Source organism: Canis lupus, chromosome 27 (genome assembly GCF_003254725.2).
Source record: "Canis lupus dingo isolate Sandy chromosome 27, ASM325472v2, whole genome shotgun sequence".
Classification (NCBI taxonomy): Eukaryota; Metazoa; Chordata; class Mammalia; order Carnivora; family Canidae; genus Canis; species Canis lupus.
This window is the reverse complement of record NC_064269.1, coordinates 2,383,150-2,405,221: the sequence shown is the minus strand read 5'-3', so window position 1 is coordinate 2,405,221 and position 22,072 is coordinate 2,383,150. Positions and strand designations below refer to the sequence as shown.

The window sequence follows — 22,072 nt, the reverse complement described above, 5'->3', positions numbered from 1 at the left end:
GCTCACCAGGGTTTATATTTACCCTTGCGCTGAATATGGGGAATTATTAAATTATAACAAATTGCTATCCCTAAAGGACACCCCTCAACCAGTTGGTTGGATGACAAAGAGCAGTGGTGGCTGAACTTGTTACACGTTGGGGTTCCCCTGCAGAGCTTCAACCACCACTGTTGCCTGTGCCTCCCCCAGGTCCCCTCACCCTAGACCAGGATTTCACCAGTCTGGAGTGTAGTCTGGGCTCTGGAATTTTTTCAAGGTCCCAGAGGGTTTTAATGAGCAGTTTGGGGATCACTGGCTTGGAGGAAGCAGTAGAACCAATGAAATGGCCTCTTGAGAGTCTATTCAGAACCAAAGAATAATACTGACCATCATCCTAATGGTTAACTGCTAATGGGGCGCTTTCAGCGGCCGCGCTGCTAGGTCTAAAACGTGGAGAGTCTCAACCCAAAAATCAGCCTTATGAGGAAGTCCTTCTTATAATAACCCACATTTTACAGGTGGGGTAAAGGAGACTTGGAGAGATCGAGTAACTTGCTCAAGAACACGCAGATGAAAGTGCTGGCATGGAGATTTGGACGGCAAGCACCCCCACTCCAGAACCCCCATGTATTGCAGAAGAGGTGGGGTCTCTGGTGGAAGAGGTGCCCTGTCGTCCCCTCCACGCTCTGCCCACCTGCCCCCAGCGCTCTCCTTAAAGGAGGGGCAAGGCAGTTGAGGGCTTCACCTTGCCCTGTTTGACTCCCAGGTACTGAAACCCAGGGCTGCCAAGAGGGTGAGGCCCAGGGCACTTATCAGCCACCTGATCACAGTCTCGGGCAGCAGCGGGAGGCAGGGTCCAGGAGGATCTGCTGGTGTGACTGGCAGGAGCAGCCCCTGCAGATCTGCTCCCCATCTCAGCCTGCAGCTCCCAGGCCTGGAGGCGGGTATCAGCAACAGCACAGAAGTACAGCAGGGGTGTGGGGACCGAGAAAGGGAGGCACCAGGCCTGCCAGGAAGGAGTGCAGGTACCCAGGCCCTTAATCTCCCTAAAATGGGATTTGGAACCCCCTGGACAGCACAGGAAGGCAATGACGGGACAGGGAGCAAAGGCAGGCGCGCAGTGTCCTGGGACTGGATGGAAGCTCCTGGCCTTGGCCTCCGCGTCCTCAGATCACTCTTCCCCCTACATGGGAATGTCAGACCCGGATGGGCGACAGAGGCCGCCAGCCAGAGCCTTCATTTTACAAGAAGGAAATGGCTGCAAAGACAGCAAGGACTTAGTCAAGGTTACAGGGGAAATTGGGGGTGCAGAGAACCAGAGTTTGGGAACCCTCCCTCCCAATCCAAGAAGAACATGAGCCTTTGAAGAATTCCCACAGCCTCCGTGCTCCTGCAGCCTGGGGACAGGGACATAGGGGAGCCCCACCTCACCTCCAAAATCTAGCAGGCCCTGCTTGCAGGGGTGAGAGGTTGGGGCTGGGCATACAGGACCAGCTCCAAATCCCGGCTCCCCCACTTAATCTCTCTGTGCCTCAGTTTCCTTATTCGTAAAGAAGAGATAATAGCACTGCCCACCTCTGTGGAGATTAAATGAGTTCATTTGTAAAAAAAAAAACTGCTAGAGGGACACCTGGGGGGCTCAGCGGTTGAGCGTCTGCGTGATCCCCGAGTCCCTGGGGACTCCCGATTTCTGGGTTACGGTTGGCATCTGGGGCAACATCTAAGCCTTCAAGCTTCTCCTCAGGCCCCAGGTCAGCCAGGACCCCCACCTCCGCTATCCCTTTGACTAGAATCCCAGGGCCCCCCTGGAAACTCAGGATCGAGCAGTGTCTCTTGCCCTCGTAAAACCTAACAGGTGCTCCGGGCCCACAAGCCCTCGCGAGGTCTCAGAGCAGCCCTGCACGTTCTCATGGCCAAGGCCCAGAGATAATATTGTTCCAGGCACACGAAGCTCTTGCTCTTCCATCCGGCACGTTGGAAGTCATGACTATTTGCACAGCCATTCCTGAAGCTGGCAACTCTCTTGTCTCGGGGGCAGAGGGAGCAGCTGCACGGGTGTAGGCCCAAAGGAAAATAAGGCTGTGGGTGAGACTGGGGTTGACTCCCAAGAGAAACTCGGAGTCCCCAGTAGGGGCCTGGGGTTGTCTGGCAGAGGATCCTTCTACATGCTGGGTTAAAGGGGAAAATGGGAGAGACTCAAGGTCATAGGGCTAGGTAGTGGCGCGGTGGGAACCAGAATCACAAACCCATGGGGGATGGGGGGGGACATGAGACCTGTGGGAAACTCCCAGATCACGTCTCACCTTGCCGGTGGTGGGAGAGACACAAACGTTAGGAATTAACCATTTATCACCATTCCTCCTTCAACGAACAGGTGCGCTCCTGAAATGTTGTCCGTAAATAGTAATGACCCTTTACTGAGCTCTCACAGCGTGCCAGGAGTTAAACAGGTGACGTCATTCAACCCGAACAGACTCATTTTATTGATGAGACTCAGCGCGGGGGGAGGTGCCAGGCGGCTTGCCCGCAGTGACCTGACTCACCAGCGGGAAGCCCAGATCACACCAGGCACCAGGGCGGCTGCCTCCAAGCCTGAGAAGTCCCCGCTGTGCTGTATCGCTTTCCGCTTGGCAGAGGGAGTTTCAGGATGCGTTGGAGCCAGGCTGCTGAGCTCGAATCCCGGCTCCCCCACCTAATCGCTCTGTGCCTCAGTTTCCTTATTTGTAAAGTGGAGATAATAACACTGCCTGCCTCTGTGGAGATTAAATGAGTTCATTCGTAAAAAAAAAAAAAAACTGCTAGCAGGGATCCCTGGGTGGCTTGGCGGTTGAGCACCTGCCTTCAGCCCAGGGCATGATCCTGGAGACCCGAGATCGAGTCCCACGTCGGGCTCCCTGCATGGAGCCTGCTTCTCCCCCCTTCTGTGTCTCTGCCTCTCTCTCTCTCTCTCTCTCTCTGTGTCTCTCATGAATAGATAAATAAAATCTTTTTTTAAAAAAAGTTGCTAGCAGAGCGCCAGGCAAATCCTAAGAGACCATCGGTCCTAACCAAGATTCCATTGCTGCACAATATATGCAAATTTCTATGAACACAAAAACTGTGTTTTCCACGCAGCTTCCCTTGACCAATCGGAATGGCACCGTGAGCAAGAAAACATGGTCCTGTGATATTTTGTAAGTCATTCGAAAGACGCAGAAAGTTTTCTTCTTTAATCGTCCTATTTAAAGGAATATGGCAATTTTTGCAAGTTTGCAACAAGCCACAAGGCTGAAGGCACGTCTCTCCAGGCCGCGTTCACCGGCCCGTTGCGGGGGTCGGGGGGGGGGCAACAATGGGTTTGCTTTTGAGAGCTGAGGCTGCAGGCCCATGAGGACGGGCTGCAATGGGACGGGCCCTACAGTTCCCTCTCTGTCTGCTCTGGCTCTTCCAGGTAAACTTTCGCTCTAGAGCTAGAACATTCTCTGTCCAAGCTGCAGCTGTGTGTTGTGTTTATCTAGCCTGGTGAGCATTTGGCTCCGTCGCAGGTGTGTGTTTACGTAGCTAAGAGTTTCTGTGATCACTCTAAGGTGTGTCTTCTGTTTATCTGACATCCTTTGTCAGTCCTTTAGGCTAATGAGGACCATGATTTATGAAGAAGGCACGCATGCACCTACGCATATGCTTGTTCACCTTTTACTGTGCTTCTCCCACCTATATGTCCCTGGTTTGAGAGAGGCCGCCCTGGCCCTGCACTAAACCCGTGTTCTATCCAAGTACCCCTGGATCTGCCTTGAGGGGGGTGCTGTGTCTGGGGCAGGGGTGGGGAGTGACCTGTCATGAGGCCATTCTGAGTTCTTTGTCAGCTCTCATAACTCTTCATATCAGAAGGCTTCACCCTGCATCATATCAAACACGATGAAATATAACCCTCGGCATATATATTTTTTTTTTGCTATAGAGTATTTGAATTTTTATAATTGCTTTTTGAAAATATTTGTCTCCCAGCAACTCGGTGGATTACAATGAGCTGCAACTAATGGACAATTTCAGACACACTTGGAATGACTGAAAAGCAAGGAAGTCTAGCCTACAACTTTTTTTCAAATATAATGAAAGTTTTATGAATCCAAATCTTAAAGGAAGTCGATCTGTATCATCCATTCCACCTGGAAGCCCTGCCTCTCTTGCCTGGGAGCCCTGGAACTTCCTCGCTAGAGTCTCCCTCCAGGCTCAGCCCCAGAACTCTCTGTGGGAAAGACACAGCCATGACCCACAGGCGTGGACATTAGAACCAGTGACCATGGAATGAATCCAGAATGAAAAATCTACCACCGTGTCTGAAACACAATGCAGTTTATTGAAGATAGAGCACAGAGAGTTCTTCTCTTGGAATCAAAAAGGGACAAGTACCACTCATGGGAAACCCGAGCACCAGCAGGAAGTGAGGGCCGAAGGGTCCCCGACTAAAAGATGGGGAGAGGGGTGCATGCAGGGGCTGGCTGGGGCTTTCCCATAAGGTGGTGGGGTGTGGAGCTGGAGCCAGGGCACCTGTGGGGCGAGGTGATGGAGCAGCCTAGCTCCTGAGCCCTGCCCTATCGCCTTGTGGGGACAGATGGCTGTTCAACCCAATTCTCCTTCCCAACAAATTTTGGGCTGTGGCACCAGTCATCTGGAAAGGGGGGGCTCCAGGGCACAGATCAGAAGATGCGCTGGGAAAGGGCCCCACGGGGTGTGGAGTAGCGTGTGGAGCGGGGGTGTGCAGGCAGGTGAAGGGGTCCTGGGGACACCTGAGGCTCCCCGTTCAGAATTTGTGGTGGGACCGCTGGCTCTGGGAAGAGCTTTGAGAGATGCGGCCTGAGCTGTTGCTGCCGCCACCACTGACAGCACATGAGCCCCCAGAACCTGAGAAGCTCCCGCGTACCACCGAGGCCCCCAGGCCCCCGCGGGCCCCAGCGCCTCTCCCCAGGGTGCCCCCTCCCAGGGCGCCGCCCCCCAGGGCTCCGCCGCTGCTGCTGCCGCCACTGCTGCTGTTGTGCACCATCTCTGCAAAGGGCATGTGGGGTCAGGGAGCCTGCGGGGCGGCCTCCAGTCCCCGGGGCTACCCCCCTGCCCTCCGGTCTCCCCCGGAGTCCCACCCAGAGACTCCGCCCAGGGCGGCCCAGGGTGGCCCAGGGTAGCCCAGGGTGGCGAGGGCCTGCGGCCTGCAGGGGAAGGAGGTTGGCCACTCTGGGACTCAGGGCCACTGGGTCACCCAGCTGCCACCCACGAGTCCATCCCAGCCCCGCTAGGATGATCTCACACCAGCGCTGGCCAGTGATTTGAGAAACAGTCTCCAACCCCGTCCCAGAGAAAGGCCCCGGTTCTCACCGATGCTCACGGAGCTGAGGCACTCTCCAGACATCCTGCGGGAGGACCAGACCCCAGCGTCAGTGACCCGTGCAGCTCCTCCCTTCCCAGGGGCACTTTGCCAGGTCAGCAGCCACTGACGGTGACAATAAGTAAGGTGGATAGGTGCTCGAAAAATCATGGCGTGCAGCCTTTTTTCTGGGTCAATTAGTGCCTTTCCACTAGCATTCTACAGAGGAACCGCCAAGGAGCACACCTCGGTACCCAGCCTCCTACCACTCCTCGGGATCATCTTGATTCAGTAAATCCTATTTAAATTCACGTGGGCCAGGGGCCCGTACCCAGGGGGTACCAGGGGCCAGGCTGCAGGAGCCTACTCTGCAGAAACCTGCACTTAGGGCAATGAGAAAGAAATGCCCTAGAAATAAGATTCCTGCCAGGACTGCTCTTTGCAGACATGTGTTTTGCAGCTGAAACACAAGACGAGAAAGGTGGGGAAGCCCGTCCAAGATAGGCTCTGGTGTGAGGCTACTGCACAGGAGCACAGCTCTCCGGCAGGCCTGGCAGCTTGCGGCCTGAAGAGAAAGGGGCTGGGCCTGCCAAGGGCCCACGGCCTCCTCCAGCGCTGAGCACACGCACGCACCCCTTGGCGGCAGGCTCAGGCAGGAAAGCCACCAGGCCTCTGGGCTCTTGGGAACCGCAGGGACTCCCACTAACCTGCACTCCTCGCCCTCCAGGAGGGTCCGGTAGGTGGCGATTTCGATGTCCAGGGCCAGCTTGACGTTCATGAGCTCCTGGTACTCGCGCAGCAGCCGGGCCAGGTCCTCCTTGGCCTGCTGCAGGGCGGCCTTAAGGTCCTGAAGCTTGGCATTGGCATCTTTGAGGGTCAGCTCCCCACGCTGCTCTGCATCAGCGATGGCCGTCTGCAGGTTGGCATTCTGGGGGGGGGGGGGGGGGCAGGAGTCCAATTTAGATTCGTATACTGAGGGCCTGCCCTGTGTGCTTGGTGCCTACACGTGGGTCACCTGATATGGGGCAAATGAGGAAGCTGCGGCCCACAGAGGCTAAAGCCTGCGCCTCCATCTAGGTCCCAGTACCTGAAGGAATGGGATTAGTGACACCTGGCCTCAAGGATCTAGCCCAGGCTCATGAGGGGTCAGACTCTTCCTTCACCTTTCCCACCTTTCATGGTCAGAGACTGAGCATCTTCTGAAGACCTCCCTCCTCCAAGAAGTCTTCCTGAATCATCAGAGAAACTTTTCCTCTGCCCTAGCCCATCGACATGCGGGCTTCCTAGGCTACTCTCCCAATTCAGTCTTCACACAATCAGCTGCTTTCCCCGACCTCCCTAATCTCGCCGCAGTATTCAGTATTCCTGACCCGCGTCAGCCACCAGACTCCCGGGGGGCCAGGACCTTTGCTCAGCACCCAGCCCAGAACTGCACCTGCTCAATCCTAGCGTGCCTGCATCTAGGACATGATTTCACTCCAGTAAGTGCTGGGCGCTGAGTTTTACGGTGCAGGCGTAAGCCCACGGTCTCAGACACATGCTCTTCCTCCTTTTCCCACCTGCTTCTTGATGCTCTCGATCTCGGCCCGCAGCTTCTGGATCATCCTGTTGAGCTCCGAGATTTCACTCTTGGTACTCTTCAGGTCATCCCCGTGTCTGCCGGCCGTGGTCTGCAGCTCCCCCAACTGTGTCCAGGAAAAGAGTCACCCTTCAGAAAGCCAGCGGGGGCCTTACGGATCCCCCAACCCAACGCTTCAGGTCACAGATAGAAACACCAAAACACTTGGCCAAGGTCACCAGGTGCTTCCTCCCCTGCATCAGGGGACCTGTCTTCTAGCACCATAGTTGTGTTTGTGCAACAGACACTTTACACCAGGGCCCTGTGCTTTACCTCATTATACTTCACAACCGCCTGATGAGAAAGGTATGATTATCTCCATTTGAAGGATGGGAAAACTGAGACACAGACTGCTTACATCCCATGACTAACCTCCTCCAGCTATGGAGTGAAAGTGCTGGAACTTGAATGCAAACATGTCAGATGCTAGAACCATCTTCTTAACCAGCAGGCAGAAAAGCCAGAAGAGTCAGCAATATATGGGCCAGTGTGTGCCCCATTCAGATTTAGGATGGGAAGAAAGGGACAGAATTCTTGGTGTCTGGGGTTCATTTGCTCAATCTCCTCCTCCTTCCCCCCACTTTTTTCCAGACACTGGCTTCAATCCCTCGGTGTGATCGAATCAGAGCTCATAACAAGGTGCAGATTGGTGGAGGAGAAATGCAAGTGGAAATTGAAAGCAATAAAGGGAATGCAGGCAGAGAGGGATTTCTCGACCTTGGTGCTACTGACATTTTGGGCAGGATGATTTTTTGCTGGGCAATGGGGTCGTGCATTATAGGACGTTTAGTGGCATCTCCGACCTCTACCTGCTAGACTGCAGTGTCACACCCCAGGTGTGACAACCAAAACTGTCTGCGGACTTTGCCATATGTCTCCTGGGAGAAAATCCTGCCTTCCCCTCCTGTTAAGAAACACCAAATTAGAGCAAAGTCAGAGCTCACTGGGTAGGAAGGGAGATGCATGTGGGTGAGACCACACCAGTGTGGAAGGGAAGGAACCACCATTCTGGAGATATAGAAGAGAATGACTCGGAGGCAAGGGCCACCCAGATAGCTTGATGGGGGAGCAAGTCCCCAGAGTCTCATGATGGTGTCACCCACCTTGGTCTGGTACAGCACCTCAGCCTCGGCCTTGCTCCTCTGGGCGATCGCCTCATACTGGGCACGGACCTCGGCGATGATGCTGTCCAGGTCCAGGCAGCGGTTGTTGTCCATGGACAGGACCACGGACGTGTCACTGGTGTCTGACTGCATCTGGGACAGCTCCTGCAGTGCCAGGCGGACATGCCCGTTCCTGAGCAGATGCACACCAGGAGATGGGGAGCCACCAGCTCAGGAGGCGTAGGGTTTGACTGAGGGCCCGGTGGGAAGGGGTCACTCTTGTCAGAAGCACAGATGTAACTCAAGTGCCTACTGATGAAGCTCTGGTGAGTGCCTTCTTCCCCAGGGGGTGGAAAGCAGGTGGGTCAGAGGCTTGAGGTGAGGGTCAGACTTACGGCATCGTAGAGGGCCTTCAAAAAGTTGATCTCATCTGTCACACTCTCCACCTTGGCCTCCAGTTCCACTTTGGTCATGTAGGTAGCATCGACATCCTGGGGGATCGTTTCGTCACCATCCCCTCCAACCCGTGGGCTGGCTCAGCCCTGGGTCGGGAACCTGCCCCCCCAGGAGTTCCCACTCAAGGGAAATGAGGCAGACATGTCCTAACAGGACTAAACCACTGTCTGGCAGGCTGGCCTGGCAAGGAGCAAGGCCAGAGATGAGCACAAGAGGCTAAGGCTGAGAGGGGCAGGGTGAGCGGGGCTGGGACCGCCACCCGGGGCCCACATGAGGAAGGTTTGTGAGGAGGGTCTGAGGGAGAATCTAAATTTGCAACACTCAAAGCTTCTCTTTAAGTAGCTCCTGGAACCGTACTCCTGAAGAAACAAAACCCTATTTCTTCTCTTTGTCCATTTTCTAATCAAAACCCAAGGCCTAATCAGCTTCATCAACCCCACGGGCCCACCAGGAAGGGGCACGGCCGAGGTCTGGCAGGCCCTCTATAGCCTGCCTCGGGAATCTTCAGGCCCTGCCCGGCGAGCTCCCTCTCTGGCCTCCGCACTCAACCGCTAGGCCTACAGGAGACCCTCAGCTTAGCAGGACTGAACTTGCACTTCCCTTCAACCTTCAAACTACTCCTCTTAGTGGGGCTTTGGGCTGGGAGGTGGGGGCGGGGGGGAGCCTCACCTTCTTCAAGAGTACGAAGTCGTTCTCTGCAGCTGTACGCTTATTGATTTCCTCTTCATATCTGGGGGAAAGAGTCCCTCGCTGATCCACCTTCTCTGGGATGTCCCCACGGCCCCCGAGCACTTCTCATAAGTAACATGGACTCAGTTTAGCTTAAAACATGTGTCATGGCAATGCACAGCCTTTTGGATTCAGGTGAGAGAGCTCATGCAACGGACTTTACTGAGCATCCACTAGGCACCAGGTACCACTTAGCGAGGGCCATGGTAATTACTGGGCACTGGAGTAATGGATCGCTAAGAAGGTGCCAGGTCCTAGGGACGCTTGGGTGGCTCAGTCAGTTCAAAGTCTACCTTCAGCTCACATCATGATCCTGGGGTCTTGGGATCAAGCCCTAAGTCGGGCTCGGGAGCCTGATTCTCCCTCTCCCCACCGCCTAAATAAAATCGAAGAAGAAGAAGAAGAAGAAGAAGAAGAAGAAGAAGAAGAAGAAGAAGGAGGAGGAGGAGGAGGAGGAGGAGGAGGAGGAGGAGGAGGAGGAGGAGGAGGAGAATGTGCCAGGTCCTGCCTTAGGAATTATACTTGTATTAACTCATTCAATCCTCATTATACCCAATAGGGTCAACACCACCACTATCATCTCCATTTTACAGTGAGGAGACGGAGGCACAGAGAAGCCGAGGTGCTTGCCCAAGATCACAGGGCTCATAAGCAGCAGAATGGGGCTTGACCGAGGCACAGCAAGCTGTTACTCGCTGAGCGGCTTCTCGACAGGGGAAATAAAATTCCTATTTGGAGGGGAACTTGAAGGCAATCTAGGCCAGGAAGGACAGAGGATGTTTCCTGAGTCCGTGAGTTCGTGACTGAGCCTCAGCGTGTGTAGGTTATATCATACGTATGTACCCCTCCGTGAAATCCTCAAAAGGACCTCTGCCTCGAGCAAGCCGTGAGCCTCTCTTTTAGAGACTAGGGTGGGATAAATCCCTATTAGCTTCAGCCAGCTGGAACAGAGCTAAGCCAGAGCCCAGGCCCTCTGCCACCTGCCCCTCCCACTCTCTAGCCCTTCCTGCCCTCCCCCCCCAGCCCTGCAGCACGCACCTCTTCTTGAAGTCTTCCACCGTCTCCTCCATGCCCCTCACCTCTCCCTGCAGCTTGTCCTTCTCCAGATGGAGCCCATCCAGGAAAGTCTTGAGGCTGCTGATGTAGTTCTCAAAAAAAGGCTCCAAGTTGCGGTTGTTGGTATTAGAACTGGAGCCCTGCTCCTGCAGGAGGCTCCACTTGGTCTCTAGGACCTTGTTCTGCTGCTCCAGGAAGCGCACCTGCAGCCCAATGAGAAGAGCATCGAGGAGCTGTCTGGGGCCAGCCCCAGTCATGGCAGTTCGTGACTTCCCTAAAGAAGGTCCGGGGGGGTTGGTGGTTCCTGGTCTCTCCTGCAGGGCTGCTTTTTGAGTGCTGCAAGGGTTTAGTGTAACCCCCATGTGGACAGCGGGGTTGGCGTGATGCGAGGGAGACAGAGCCCAACTGCACCCAGAGATGACCATGGTCACACAAGTCAGTAACAAAACAGGACTGCGGTTTCCTGATACTTACCCTCGATGATCTTCCTGCTATATCATTCATTAATTCATCCATCCATCCCTCCATCATTCATGCCTCAATCATTCAGTATTTAACAAATAGGAGATTCCAACATCCTAGAGTGGACATAGTCCCTGCAAGGAGGTTTGCGGTACAGGTGGGCCCAGTGCACGTAGGTGGGAAAGAACAAATACTGTGGAGGAAATGGCATGTAGGCAGCCCCTGACCCAGGAACAGGGTCCAGGTGCACCCAGAGTCAGCCAGCCCCCTCTGTCAAGCCTGGTTAAGTGTAGGACTCAGCTGCGTTTACGCTGCACCGCTAGCTAGACGTGTCTCAAACTTCCATTCTACAAAACATTTCTGCACACAAGTTCAAGGCCAACTGCAGAAACATGTGGAACAAATATCAATCAATCAGCCATTCAACAAACACTTGCAAGGCACCTAGCTTGTGCCAGGCCTTATACTGGACACTCAGGACCCAAGAGCTAGGAATCCTCCTTGAAGGATGAGGAGAGCTGCTGCTGAGGTGCTCCTGGGCCCACCTTCTGTGGAGGAACAGCAATGCCACACCCTGTCTACGTTCCTGTGAACACTTTCTCTGGACACCCCGGTTTCTGCTGGGAACAGGCAGGTCGCTTGACTTTGAAGGGTTTCACCTATATAAAGGTGTTAAGATGTTTTTCCTCCTTCAGCTTAGCCCAGGACACTTAGGTAGGGTGATGGGACTCCAGATAAGCCCTACAAATCCTCTCTTTAAGGCCTAATATTGTCCCAGGATCACAAAGAGATTTCCCCACATCCTACTCAACAGTATGGTTGAAACGCTCAGTTAGCCGCCACCCAAACCTCATTACCCCCTGGTGACCACAAACATTATCATAGTGGCCCTTGCATGGAATACCCAAAGCACAGAAATCCCTAGAAAACATCTCAGCCTTGCTTGCACACCTGCACTTGTATACAAGTGTCAAATGGCCTCAACACCCACAGCTCCTCACAATGAAGTCTTCCTATGAGAACCACCAAGGAGGAGGTACCCCTCCCCTCACCCATCCCACCTCCCAAAACCTCCGTGCATCCCTCGCCTTAGGCTGATGGCAGGTGAACTCCTCTCTCAGACAAAACCAGCCTCGGCAGAGTCAGCCTCTCCTTCAAAGGGACGGAGCTCACGGTTCCCCTGGCATAGAGAGCGACTTCTGGGCTCGGGTGTCAGAGGGCAACAGTGAGGGGACATCCATGGTGGCAACGACCAGTCCCAGCAGTGCCTCTGACGAACCACAGTGATGGGGCATGTGGAGGGGGCAGTAACTTCATCCAATAGGGGACTGAGATATTTCCATCATCTGCTGTTACACCACCTGCTGACATGCACAGAGGATGAACCCACAAGTTCTTCCTCAGATTCACAATGAGGAGATCATCCCAGTTAGGCCAGGTTCGCTAATGTCCAGCGGTCCCAAGATGGGCTCACCTTGTCAATGAAGGAGGCAAACTTGTTGTTGAGAGTCTTGATCTGCTCCCGTTCCTGGGTCTTTACTTGCCCGATCTGGGGGTCGATCTCCACATTGAGGGGCTGCAGGAGGCTCTGGTTGACAGTCACCTCCTGGATTCCCCCGGGGAAGCCACCAGGACCACCAGGCCCACCAAAACCACCAGGGCCACCAAAGCCACCAGGGCCACCAAAGCCACCAGTTCCTCCACCAAAACCTCCAGCTCCCCCTCCAAAGCCACCAGCTCCTCCAACAAAACCCCCAGCTCCTCCTCCAAAGCCTCTAGCTCCTCCACCAAAACCCCCAGCTCCTCCTCCAAAGCCTCTAGCTCCTCCTCCAAAGCCCCCAGCCCTTCCACCAAAGCCCCCACCCATCCCTCTTCCGCCACCTCCAAAACCACTGCCTCCTAAACCTCCCCTGCTGGTGCCCCCAAACTCTCTGGCCTGGGAGCTGCCTCCAGCCACACTGATGGAGATCTTCTTGTTGCCTCCAAGGTTGTAGAGACTCCTGCTACCGAAACCTCCTCCCATCATGGCACAGGCACCAGACCCACCACTGCCCCTGCCTGAGCGGGACGTCGAGGAGGACCTTGTGGAGCCGACCCGGCTCTGGCCCGACACCACAGCTGAGCGGCCACTGAAGCCCTGGCGGCCGCCCCCGCTGGAAGATCTGCAAGATTGTTGGCTGTGGCTGGCCTGGCGACTCATGGTAGACAGCAAAGTATTCCAAAGGAAGGATGGATGGATGGATGGATGGATGGATGGATGGAAAGGCTAGAGGAAACTCAGATATCTTTTGAAGTTCTGGGCTAGGGATGGCCCTTATATAGGGCCAGGGAGCTTGGCCGGCTTATGGTGCCAAGCAACTAATTGAGGTATTATCAGCTTTCGTTTGCCTGGCAGCAAGAAGTTGAGTCCAAAATTCATAACACACCTTGGTAATCACCCCAAATTTCCAAATTCCTTTGTTTTCCCAGGGTTACTCACCTGAAATAAGCTCAAGTTGGGAGAGGGGCCATCCTGCAGGGCTGGACACTGCCCCTAATCCCCAAGAAACTTACAGCTCCCCCCACACACACCCTCGCTGCCCCCGGGTGTGACAGGTCAGCATTTTTCAACCTGTCCTGCGTCCCTGTGGCCACTTTGCCAGCCCATCCAGCCTCAGAAGATTATGGGGATGAGTGCAGGGCCCCAGCGAGGACCTGGAGGGAGGGAGGGGGAGGAGGGGCAGGGAGAAGGGAAGAGCCAGGAGGAGAAAGACTGAGGAGGTGGAGGGAGATGCAGAAGTCAGGGCAGGGGCAGCAGCTGCCTCTGGGGCTCTTGCCGTCCAGGGAGGAGAGAAGCAGGCATGCGAAGCACACACAGGGCAAGCTCTCGGCCACGAGGGCTTTGGAAGAAGAACTGGGGTGGGAAGAGAGAAGGCTCAGTCTGAGAAGCACAGGCACGTGCAATGGACGGAGAGGAGAGGGAGGAGCCTGCGGGAGGAGAAAGCTGGACGAAGGCCTATCCAGCCAGGAAGAGGGGTCTAGACCGCCTGGTCCGGGTCCGAGAGACCACCAGCCTTTCCTCTTCCAGGCTCATGTTAGGAAAATGAGTGCAGGGTTCCCAAGGCGGCCTTCCCTCGGCTCACCTGAGACACCGCCTTCCCCATCTAGGAACGTTGGGTTCCTCCGCAGGAAATTTTCAGAAGAATGAGAACATGAGAGACTCCAAACTCTGGGAAACGAACTAGGGGTGGTGGAAGGGGAGGTGGGCGGGGGGATAGGGGATGGGGTGACTGGGTGACAGGCACTGAGCGGGGCACTTGACGGGATGAGCACTGGGTGTTATTCTATATGTTGGCAAATTGAACACCAATAAAAAATAAATTTATTAAAATAAATAAATAAATAAATAAAAAATAAATAAACAAATAAATAAATTTTGGACATTTGGGGGGGAAAAAAAAGAAGAATGAGAACTATAAAAATCACCTCTGTTCTCCAGCCGGGCAGTGGCCACGTAACTCAGACCATATGCAAACGAAGGCTCTTTTCCATCATGAGTTTTCTGAAGTCCCCATTTCTCACCGTGATGTATTCTCCAGGGCCAGTTACATCGAACACATCATGGCCAAGGAGTAGATCTTTGTCCTAAGACTCTTGACATTTGCTCTTTCTTCCATGTGAGAGACAAACGTCTCCGCTGTCTTCGGACTCCGTGTTCCACGAGGTTGGAACACTGCGCCGTGTATCTCCCACCGGCCTGTCCTCATCTCTAATCCTTTTTCTAGGACGCCCTGCCTCAGGTTGTAGAGGATCACGTATGAGTAAAGCTCTCTGTATATCGTGTGCAGGGTGAGCGCAGGTCCCTCTTCTAACACTTGTCTTCGATTTCCCTTCAACAGCAAAGGCCAGTCTTGATGACTCTGCTTCCAGCAGCAAAGCCCGAGGTGCTCTCTGGAAAATGAGTCTCCACAGACGCCGTCCCCCTTTACCGTGAGCCTCCCCTCTTCTGTTCCCATCTGGCCTCCATGCTCAGATACAGGCTCCCCCCACCCCGAACCCTTTCTCATCTATCTCAGCCCCTCCTCTTGTTCACCCCGTTCACCTGTGGCCGCCACACACCTACTCTTAACACCAGGAGTGCAAGGAAACAGCTCCCCTACGAGCTCACTGGGGCGAGGACTGGTTTAAACCAGTGACCGGCCAAACCTTAGAGTGGCTCCAAAACCCTTCAACCACACATAGTCCAGAAGACCCTCAAGGAAGGCGGGCTAAGCAAGTTTGGGCAAGTGGAGGTTCTGACTCATCCAGCCCTCCCACCCTCGGAATTCAGATCCTCAGACCACCAGACTCGAGACCTGCAGAGACAGAGAAGCAAAACCCAGCACGTCTACATGCACTCTCGCTAACGCACTGTAGGACGGACTCACACAGCCACACACACTACCGTCCGTGCCCCCCCACCCCACGGCGTTCTCTCTCCCTTTAGGACGCAGATGGGAGCTGCCCTCCTTGCCCCCTTCAAAACCTACGTGCCCCATTCCTCCAACGCCCTGATGCTTGCTCCAAGCATCTCGCTGATCTGAAAAAACCAAGACACCGCAACTGGGTCTGAATAGGGGCACAGGGTTCACTACCCAGGTGCTGTCTCGCCGCAGCCACCACCTGAGCCTTCTTCCTCTGCACAACCAGCACTTCAGACCCCAGCAGGGGGCTCACGTTGGACCTACCAAAGCCTGGGGTTCAAAGGATGTATGGGCCTGGGAGAAGGGGGCCCCAGTGTCCTAGCCTCGTTGCCTCCGCCGCCTCGGCCTGCTGCCATCTGTGATGCTGAGGACAGGGTCAGCCTGGGGAAAGCGGGTGGAGGGTGGGCTGGTGGCCAGGGGTTGTGCGGAGGGGACTTCGTAACCATGCATAAAGCCGCTCTCTTCGAAGGGCTGCGAGGCTGGTCCTGACTCCTAAATCCAAACGCTGCTTTTCCGTCATGGCCCATGCCTAAAGAGACCCGGGAGAGCAAATGAGGAAATGCCCCACACTGGCTTCCTGCCCCTGCCTGCCGGGTTCTCCAAGCCTTGCTATGAAGGGAAGCACTTCAGAACAATTCAGTGGTTTCCACCCCTTGACAGTTGCCAACGACCTGGCCCAGTTTGAATATGCTGAGAAGTCAGTTTGCATTTTAAACATCAAGAACAAATTCCAGAGAAATTGGGGTGGAAGTTGGAGGCTCTAATGAGGGCCCATCCCAAATATCCCAAATCCCTTCTTCCTGGCAAAGCCACTGCTAATCCCCCACACCTGCGGCCTATAAAGCCTACCTGCACTCCTCGCTGCATCTTTGGGAGAGGAACCGAGTGTGCTGCTAACAGAATTAGCCCAGCTGGGCCCTTGCAGAGGGGAGGGCACAGGCGCTTCTGGAGACACACAGGGTCCCGCAGCCCTTCCCCCAGCCCTTGGGCGTGGCTATGCCTCGCAGGCTGGTGCCATGACCAAGGCCCCCCTCTTCTCTGGGGAAGCTGGGCCCTCACTGGGGGAATTAGGGGCACAGAGGAGAAATTGCTCCTGACTGCAGGGAGCCCCGGCTTCTCTGGGAAACTGGACACTCAGATGCAGGCATTCAGGGTTAAGGACCAGCTTGGCAACACGTGGCACAGCAGGGGGTGAGTGGAGCTGGTGAGTGCAGCTGAGGAGGTCGAAGCCTGCACGGGCTGCATCAGGAAGGGGGGGGCACTGGCTCAGGAGGCCATGGGGTGGAGCGGGGGGGGGGGGGGGGGGGGGGGCGGTGAGGAACTGAGCTCTGGTGTCAGGGACCAACTGCCACCCTGTGTCCTGCAATCAGAGGGACGCCACTCCCTAGGGAACTGCTGTCCAATACCAGGCGAGCTCTGAGCCAAGCGGTGATGAGGAGGGACCAGCCTCGCTGCATCTAGAACTCTAGAACTGTAGGACAGGGCTCCTGTTGCCCGGGGGGTCTCCTCAAAGTGCCCAGACCCTGCCACCGCGGGGGCCGTCCAGCAGTGCACCATGGACAGAAAGGGAAAGCCCCGCTCCTGGGCTCCGGAGCCCCTGCCGGGTGGCCAATCACAGTGGAGACAAGAAAACCCTGCTCCAAGCCTGGAGCAGAGCGGCTGGGGGTCGGAGGTGAGGTCAGTGCAACAAAGGGCTTTGTTAACTGAAGAGCAATGTGCTGTGTTAACGGAGGGAGAAAGGCAAGAAAGGCAAGCCTTGGCATGCTGGCCAAGGGGCGGGCTATGATTGCCCTTTACAGACCTCTTCCCTTCCACCCGCCCCACATCCTATAGGGAAGGGCCCGTAGCTCCATTTCACAGAAGAGGAAAACTGGGACTCAGCAGTTACATCGCTTGTCCGAGGGCCCACAGACAGTAAGCGGCCCGGGTGCAGCTCTGTCCCAGTCGGGAGCCCATGTCTGGGGAGCAGCCATGCAAGACTCAGGCCTCCGGAAAAGCCTCCCTTCTGGGGACCCCACAGAATGCTCTGTGTTCCCACCCAGAGCCCAGCTCACGGAACAGGCCCTGACTCTGAACAACTGACTCGGACTTGACCAAGTTTGGGAAATGGCAGATGAAACAGAGTGCAGAACGAGGAGAAAAGGCGCAAACAGGACCCTACTCTTTCTAAGCGTGGTCGCCAGCAAGGGCATTTGGCATTGGTACCCCAGCAGAGGGGAGAGTTTGTGCTCCCCGACCTCCCTTTTTCCTAGTCAGGGTCACACTCCCAATCTGCAAGCCAATGGTCCACAGGCCAGAGCCACGAACCACGAACCACCACGAACCACCACGCTGACACTAAGCAGCTCACAGCTAGTAGCCCCGCCTCTAACCGAAGCCCTCCTGTGAGGCTCCTCTGCCCTCCCCCTCACCTACTCCCCAGCCACCCTTCCGGAGCACCTTGCCGGGCTGGGGACTCTGTTGACCTCTTCTGAATGGTTCCTCCTCTGTCCTAGGGACCATGAAGGGTCCTCTGACTTAAAACCGCCTCCCCCTTTTCTTTACACCCAAACTGACCCATAATTTAGGAACAAGCAAGCAGCCCAGCCCCACAGCGATGTCTTGTATGAATAGCCTGGCCCCTTGAGCTCTTGTGTCCTTACAGCTCCTGAGACACCGTTGCCCTTACGATGCCCAAAGTCAAATGAGAATGTGTTTCCTCCCCTCAATCAGTGGGAAAGCCCATGGAGGGCAGGCCCTACTCTTGGAACAGTCCGTCTACCCCCAGCAGCCAGCCAGCCTTGTACAACTTTAGAAGCTCTTGTTTCCAAAAAGTGCCAAGCCCCAGCCTCGTAAGTATATGTGCCAACACGTAATAGCATCTGACATTTGTGGAGCGTCTTCAACTTTTTAAAGTCCTTTCACTTATTTGAACTGACAGACAAATGGGCAAACATGCCACACACAGACGCACACCCTCTCATGACTCACAGACGGAATGCTTTCAAACAACCTGTAGCCCCAAATGAAAATGACAAGTGCATTAAGCATGAAGTAGGTTTGAAGACTGATACAGTCAGAAGGCAGGAGCCATCCCAGCCTACCCTCTGACTCTGCTTTCTCCCAAGAGGCTTGAAAACCGGAGCTGGAAGTGTGGGTCAGGCTCAGTGCTCGGAGAACCCAGACAGAAGTCTCCAGCCCTTATTTCCCCTGGGACTTCAACCCCCCTGAGGGATACATCAAGGACCACCATCCCTTCGGTCATCTCTCCAAACGTCCACTCATTCCCTCAGCAATCGTTTGTTAAGCACCTACTGTGTCAGGCACCAGGCTACCCAATGGGAACATGATGCTGCACAAGAGAGAGTCCATCATCTAGAGAAGCTCACAGTTGTACTGAAGGAGGAGACAGTAATATCAACAACTCTTATATCACACCAGGGTCCGTGTTTTTGACCTCAGTATTACAGGCATAAGAAGAAGAAAGGCTATGGAAGGCCTCATAGAGGAGGTCATTGTGAGTGAAGTATTGAGGGATGAGTAGGAGTGGGCCCAGTGGTTGGACAATAAGAGAAAGGCATCCCTGCCAGAGTGGAAAACATTTCAAATACAGGGGAGGGAGAGTGTTGGTGAGAGGTCCCGCATGCTTGCAGAGTAGGGAACGTGGCAGAGGAGGACAGCTGATGCAGAAGGAGCTGAAGGTGTCAGTGGAAACTGATCGTGATGGTCGATCTGTGCCAAGCTGCAGAATCGAGAGTCTACTCTGTGGGCAGTGGCCCCCAGTGCTGACTGCACATCAGGACCTCTGGGCAGCTTTTAAGAATCCAGATCCTCAAGCCTCACTTCTGACCTCCTGAATCAGGGTCTTAGAGAATGTGGCCCAGGCACTGGTATTTTTTTAAAGCTCCAGTTTGCTGATTCTAGCATTCTAATTCCTATAACATAAGCAACCACATTAAAAAAGGAAAACTTCTACATCTTTATGAAAGGTTCGGGGAGCAGTAAGAGAGATTCACCTGTCTTCAGGTGTCCTGAATTCAGATCATATAGAGACTTCTACCTAGTCCAAGAGGCTGGGCCAAGCAGCCAGCCTTTGCCATAGGTGCGAATGCTGAAGAATGTGAGGCATCAACCAGAGTGCAGGGAGCTTCGAAACACATCACTGAGAAAAGGCAAGAAAGGGCAAACCACAGCCTAGGGCATACATGTATCTGATGAACCTCAAAAACATCATGATGAGGGAAAGAAGCCAGATACAGAAAGAGTGTGTCTGTATGATTTCATTTATGTGAGATTCTAGAAGAGGCAAAACTAACCTATAGCGACAGGAAGCAGGGCCCAGCCTGGGCCTGAGGGCTGGCAGGTGATTGACAGCAAAGGGGCATGGGAGAAAATTTTGGAAGATATCCTATATTTTAATTGTGGCTGTATTTACACTGCGATATACCTTTGTCAAAACTCATTGAAATGTGCTCCGGAAATGGCTGCACTGTCATTGTATGCAAATTACACCTCGGTGAAGTTGATTTTTAAAAGGGGACAAGAAGAGGAAGAAGGAAAGACTGAACACTCATGTTGAAAAGAACCTGAGTGAGCTCTGAGCTATTCTTTGGAATGGCTATTCTAAGGACCTTGACTGCAATTCTTTGTCACCATATATACCAGACCGCAAGTCCCTTAAGGGGACAACCCTGTTATATTCATCTCTGTGGCCAGCAACGTCAAGGTACATGGACTGAATTGGCGCTTGATGAAATTTAAATAAATAGATGAATAGGATGGAAGTAGGCAAACTGACTCTGGAAGACTGTGTAGCATGAAAAGAAAAGTGGATCGAAGAGGAAATCCAGGGAAATATTAATGCTTAAATATTTTTTCATTTAATTTTTTATTGTAAAATACTTCAATCATACGGAAAGCAACATAGCAAACAACTGTTTGCTTACCACCAAGACTACCCAGATGGACGTCTCTCTTGGTGATTGAATGCTACAGAACCTCCGAACTGATGTATGTATGGGGGGAAAGATACACAAAAGTCAACAGCAGATCTGAACATGAAAGGTAAAACAGGGCAGCCTGGGTGGCTCAGTGGTTTAGCACTGCCTTCAGCCCAGGGCCTGATCCTAGAGTCCTGGGATCAAGTCCCACATCAGGCTCCCTGCGTGGAGCCTGCTTCTCCCTCTACCTGTGTCTCTGCCTCTGTCTGTGAATAAATATGAATAAATAAATAAAAATGAATAAATAAAGATCTTTAAAAAAAAAAAAAAAAGAAAGGTAAAACAGTAAGCCTTTTGGAAGATCCCAGAGAATGTCTTCATGACCTTAGAGTACAGAGCTGAATACGAGACATGAAAAGCACGATGCAAAAAAAAAAAAAAAAAAAATATATATATATATATATATATATATATGATGAATTCATAAAATTAAGTGACTCTGTCAAAAAGTTCCATTAAAAAGTGAAAAGGCAACCCACAGAGTGGGAGGAAATCTTCATATATCTGACAAAGGATTCATATCCAGAACATATAAAGAACCCTTACAAATTTTCAAGAAAAGAACAGACAACCCACTAAAAAATGGGCAGAAGACTGGCATGAGAGAGGGTACTCAAATGACCAGTAAGCACGTGAAAAGAATTCAACCTCCTTAGCCACTAAGGGATGTGCAAATTAAAGCCACAAAGATAGACAACAGTACCCCCTCCAAAAAGGCTAAACTACCAAAGAAAGGAAATATTAAGTACTAAGTGTCATCAGGGATGAGGATGGCTGCTTTGGGAAAGTGTTTGGAGTATCTGGTATACCCCTGAACACACCATACCCTGTGGGCCCAACAATTCCACTGCTAGATGTACACAAACCATTCAGCGTATTCATGTATTCACCACAAAACGTGTACTAGAGTATTCATTGCAGGATTGTGCATAATAGCTGAAAACGAGACACAAACCCCATGTCTGACTGTAGTAAATTATGTAAATACCTGGGTTTAACCACACAGCAGCACACTAATGAGAACAAAAGATCTGCAACCACCTGGTTGGTTTTGGAGGAATCTCGCTATATCATGTTAGGCAAAAGAGTCCAGACACAAACTGTATGATTCTACTGATATATTCTTATAAAATACAGAAACATTTAAAACTAACCTACGGGAGGGATGGTTGGAAGAGAGAACAGGCTGGGGACTTCTGGGGTAATGAGAATGTCTGTTTCCTGCTTTAGGTGCTGGTTCCATGGATGAATGGAGAAGGTGGAGGTGCTCCGGGCTGAGGGGTGGGAAGTGAGAGGCACACAGGTGTACTAGAGGGTAGGTGGCCATGGCAGGTGGTGAGCAGGTGAGCTCAGCTGTGGCAGAGCTGACATAAGGAATAACAGCAGATACATTCTTCTTTTCCTCCAGCTCCAAGAGGTGGGAATGTGGGAAACTCAGTAATGCCTTTGTTATATGGAGACCTATTTTCCCTTTGTGTGAGTTTGAATCATTCTGCTTTGTCCTAAGGGAAGTAGTTATGCAATCTCAGGAGCAATATTTAACCCAACCTCAAGGGGAAAAAAATGTGTAAGATACTCACAGATGCACTTAGAGTTGTGACACACCCCAGACATCCTGCTGTAGAAAGGAAAAGAAAAAACAAACATAGAGCCACCTCCTACTCCAGGTGACTTAAGAAATACCCCAAAGATTAGAGACTTCCAAAGGTCTCTTCGGAAAGATAAGGACCATGAAGATCAAAGAGGAGGTGGAACCTGTTCAGTCACACGGTGAGGACAGGTAAACCCCAAATGATCACTCAGCAATAGGTAGGGCTCCTATCCAGTGTTCTCTCCATGGATCAATCACCAAATGTCCAGGCTTCTTTCTCTGGAGCCTCTCATTCAGTCTAGGCCCAGCACCCCGCCACCAC

At 53.2% G+C, this 22,072-nt stretch overlaps 1 protein-coding gene across 1 annotated transcript; it reads right to left on the bottom strand.

Moving 5' to 3' along the window:
- Positions 1-4,759: 4,759 nt before the first annotated feature.
- On the bottom strand, positions 4,760-12,938 carry LOC112667273 (keratin, type II cytoskeletal 3-like). Its single transcript, XM_025458873.1, has 10 exons — positions 12,682-12,938; positions 12,213-12,483; positions 10,259-10,479; positions 9,161-9,221; positions 8,431-8,526; positions 8,036-8,200; positions 6,874-6,999; positions 6,022-6,242; positions 5,326-5,360; positions 4,760-5,001 (listed from the first exon to the last, which is right to left on the bottom strand). Exons 1-10 carry the CDS (start codon positions 12,936-12,938, stop codon positions 4,760-4,762), a joined length of 1,695 nt encoding a protein of 564 aa, XP_025314658.1.
- Positions 12,939-22,072: the final 9,134 nt, after the last annotated feature.

What these genes read in the sequence shown, in the direction of transcription:
- LOC112667273 (XM_025458873.1), bottom strand. Translation starts at nt 12,938, where the DNA reads ATGAGTCGCCAGGCCAGCCACAGCCAACAATCTTGCAGATCTTCCAGC. An exon ending in ATCAGTGTGGCTGGAGGCAG is followed by an intron (nt 12,484 to 12,681) that starts CTCCCAGGCCAG and finishes TGGGGGTTTTGT; the next exon opens with TGGAGGAGCTGGTGGCTTTG. An exon ending in TCGAGAGCATCAAGAAGCAG is followed by an intron (nt 6,243 to 6,873) that starts GTGGGAAAAGGA and finishes CCCCCCCCCCAG; the next exon opens with AATGCCAACCTGCAGACGGC.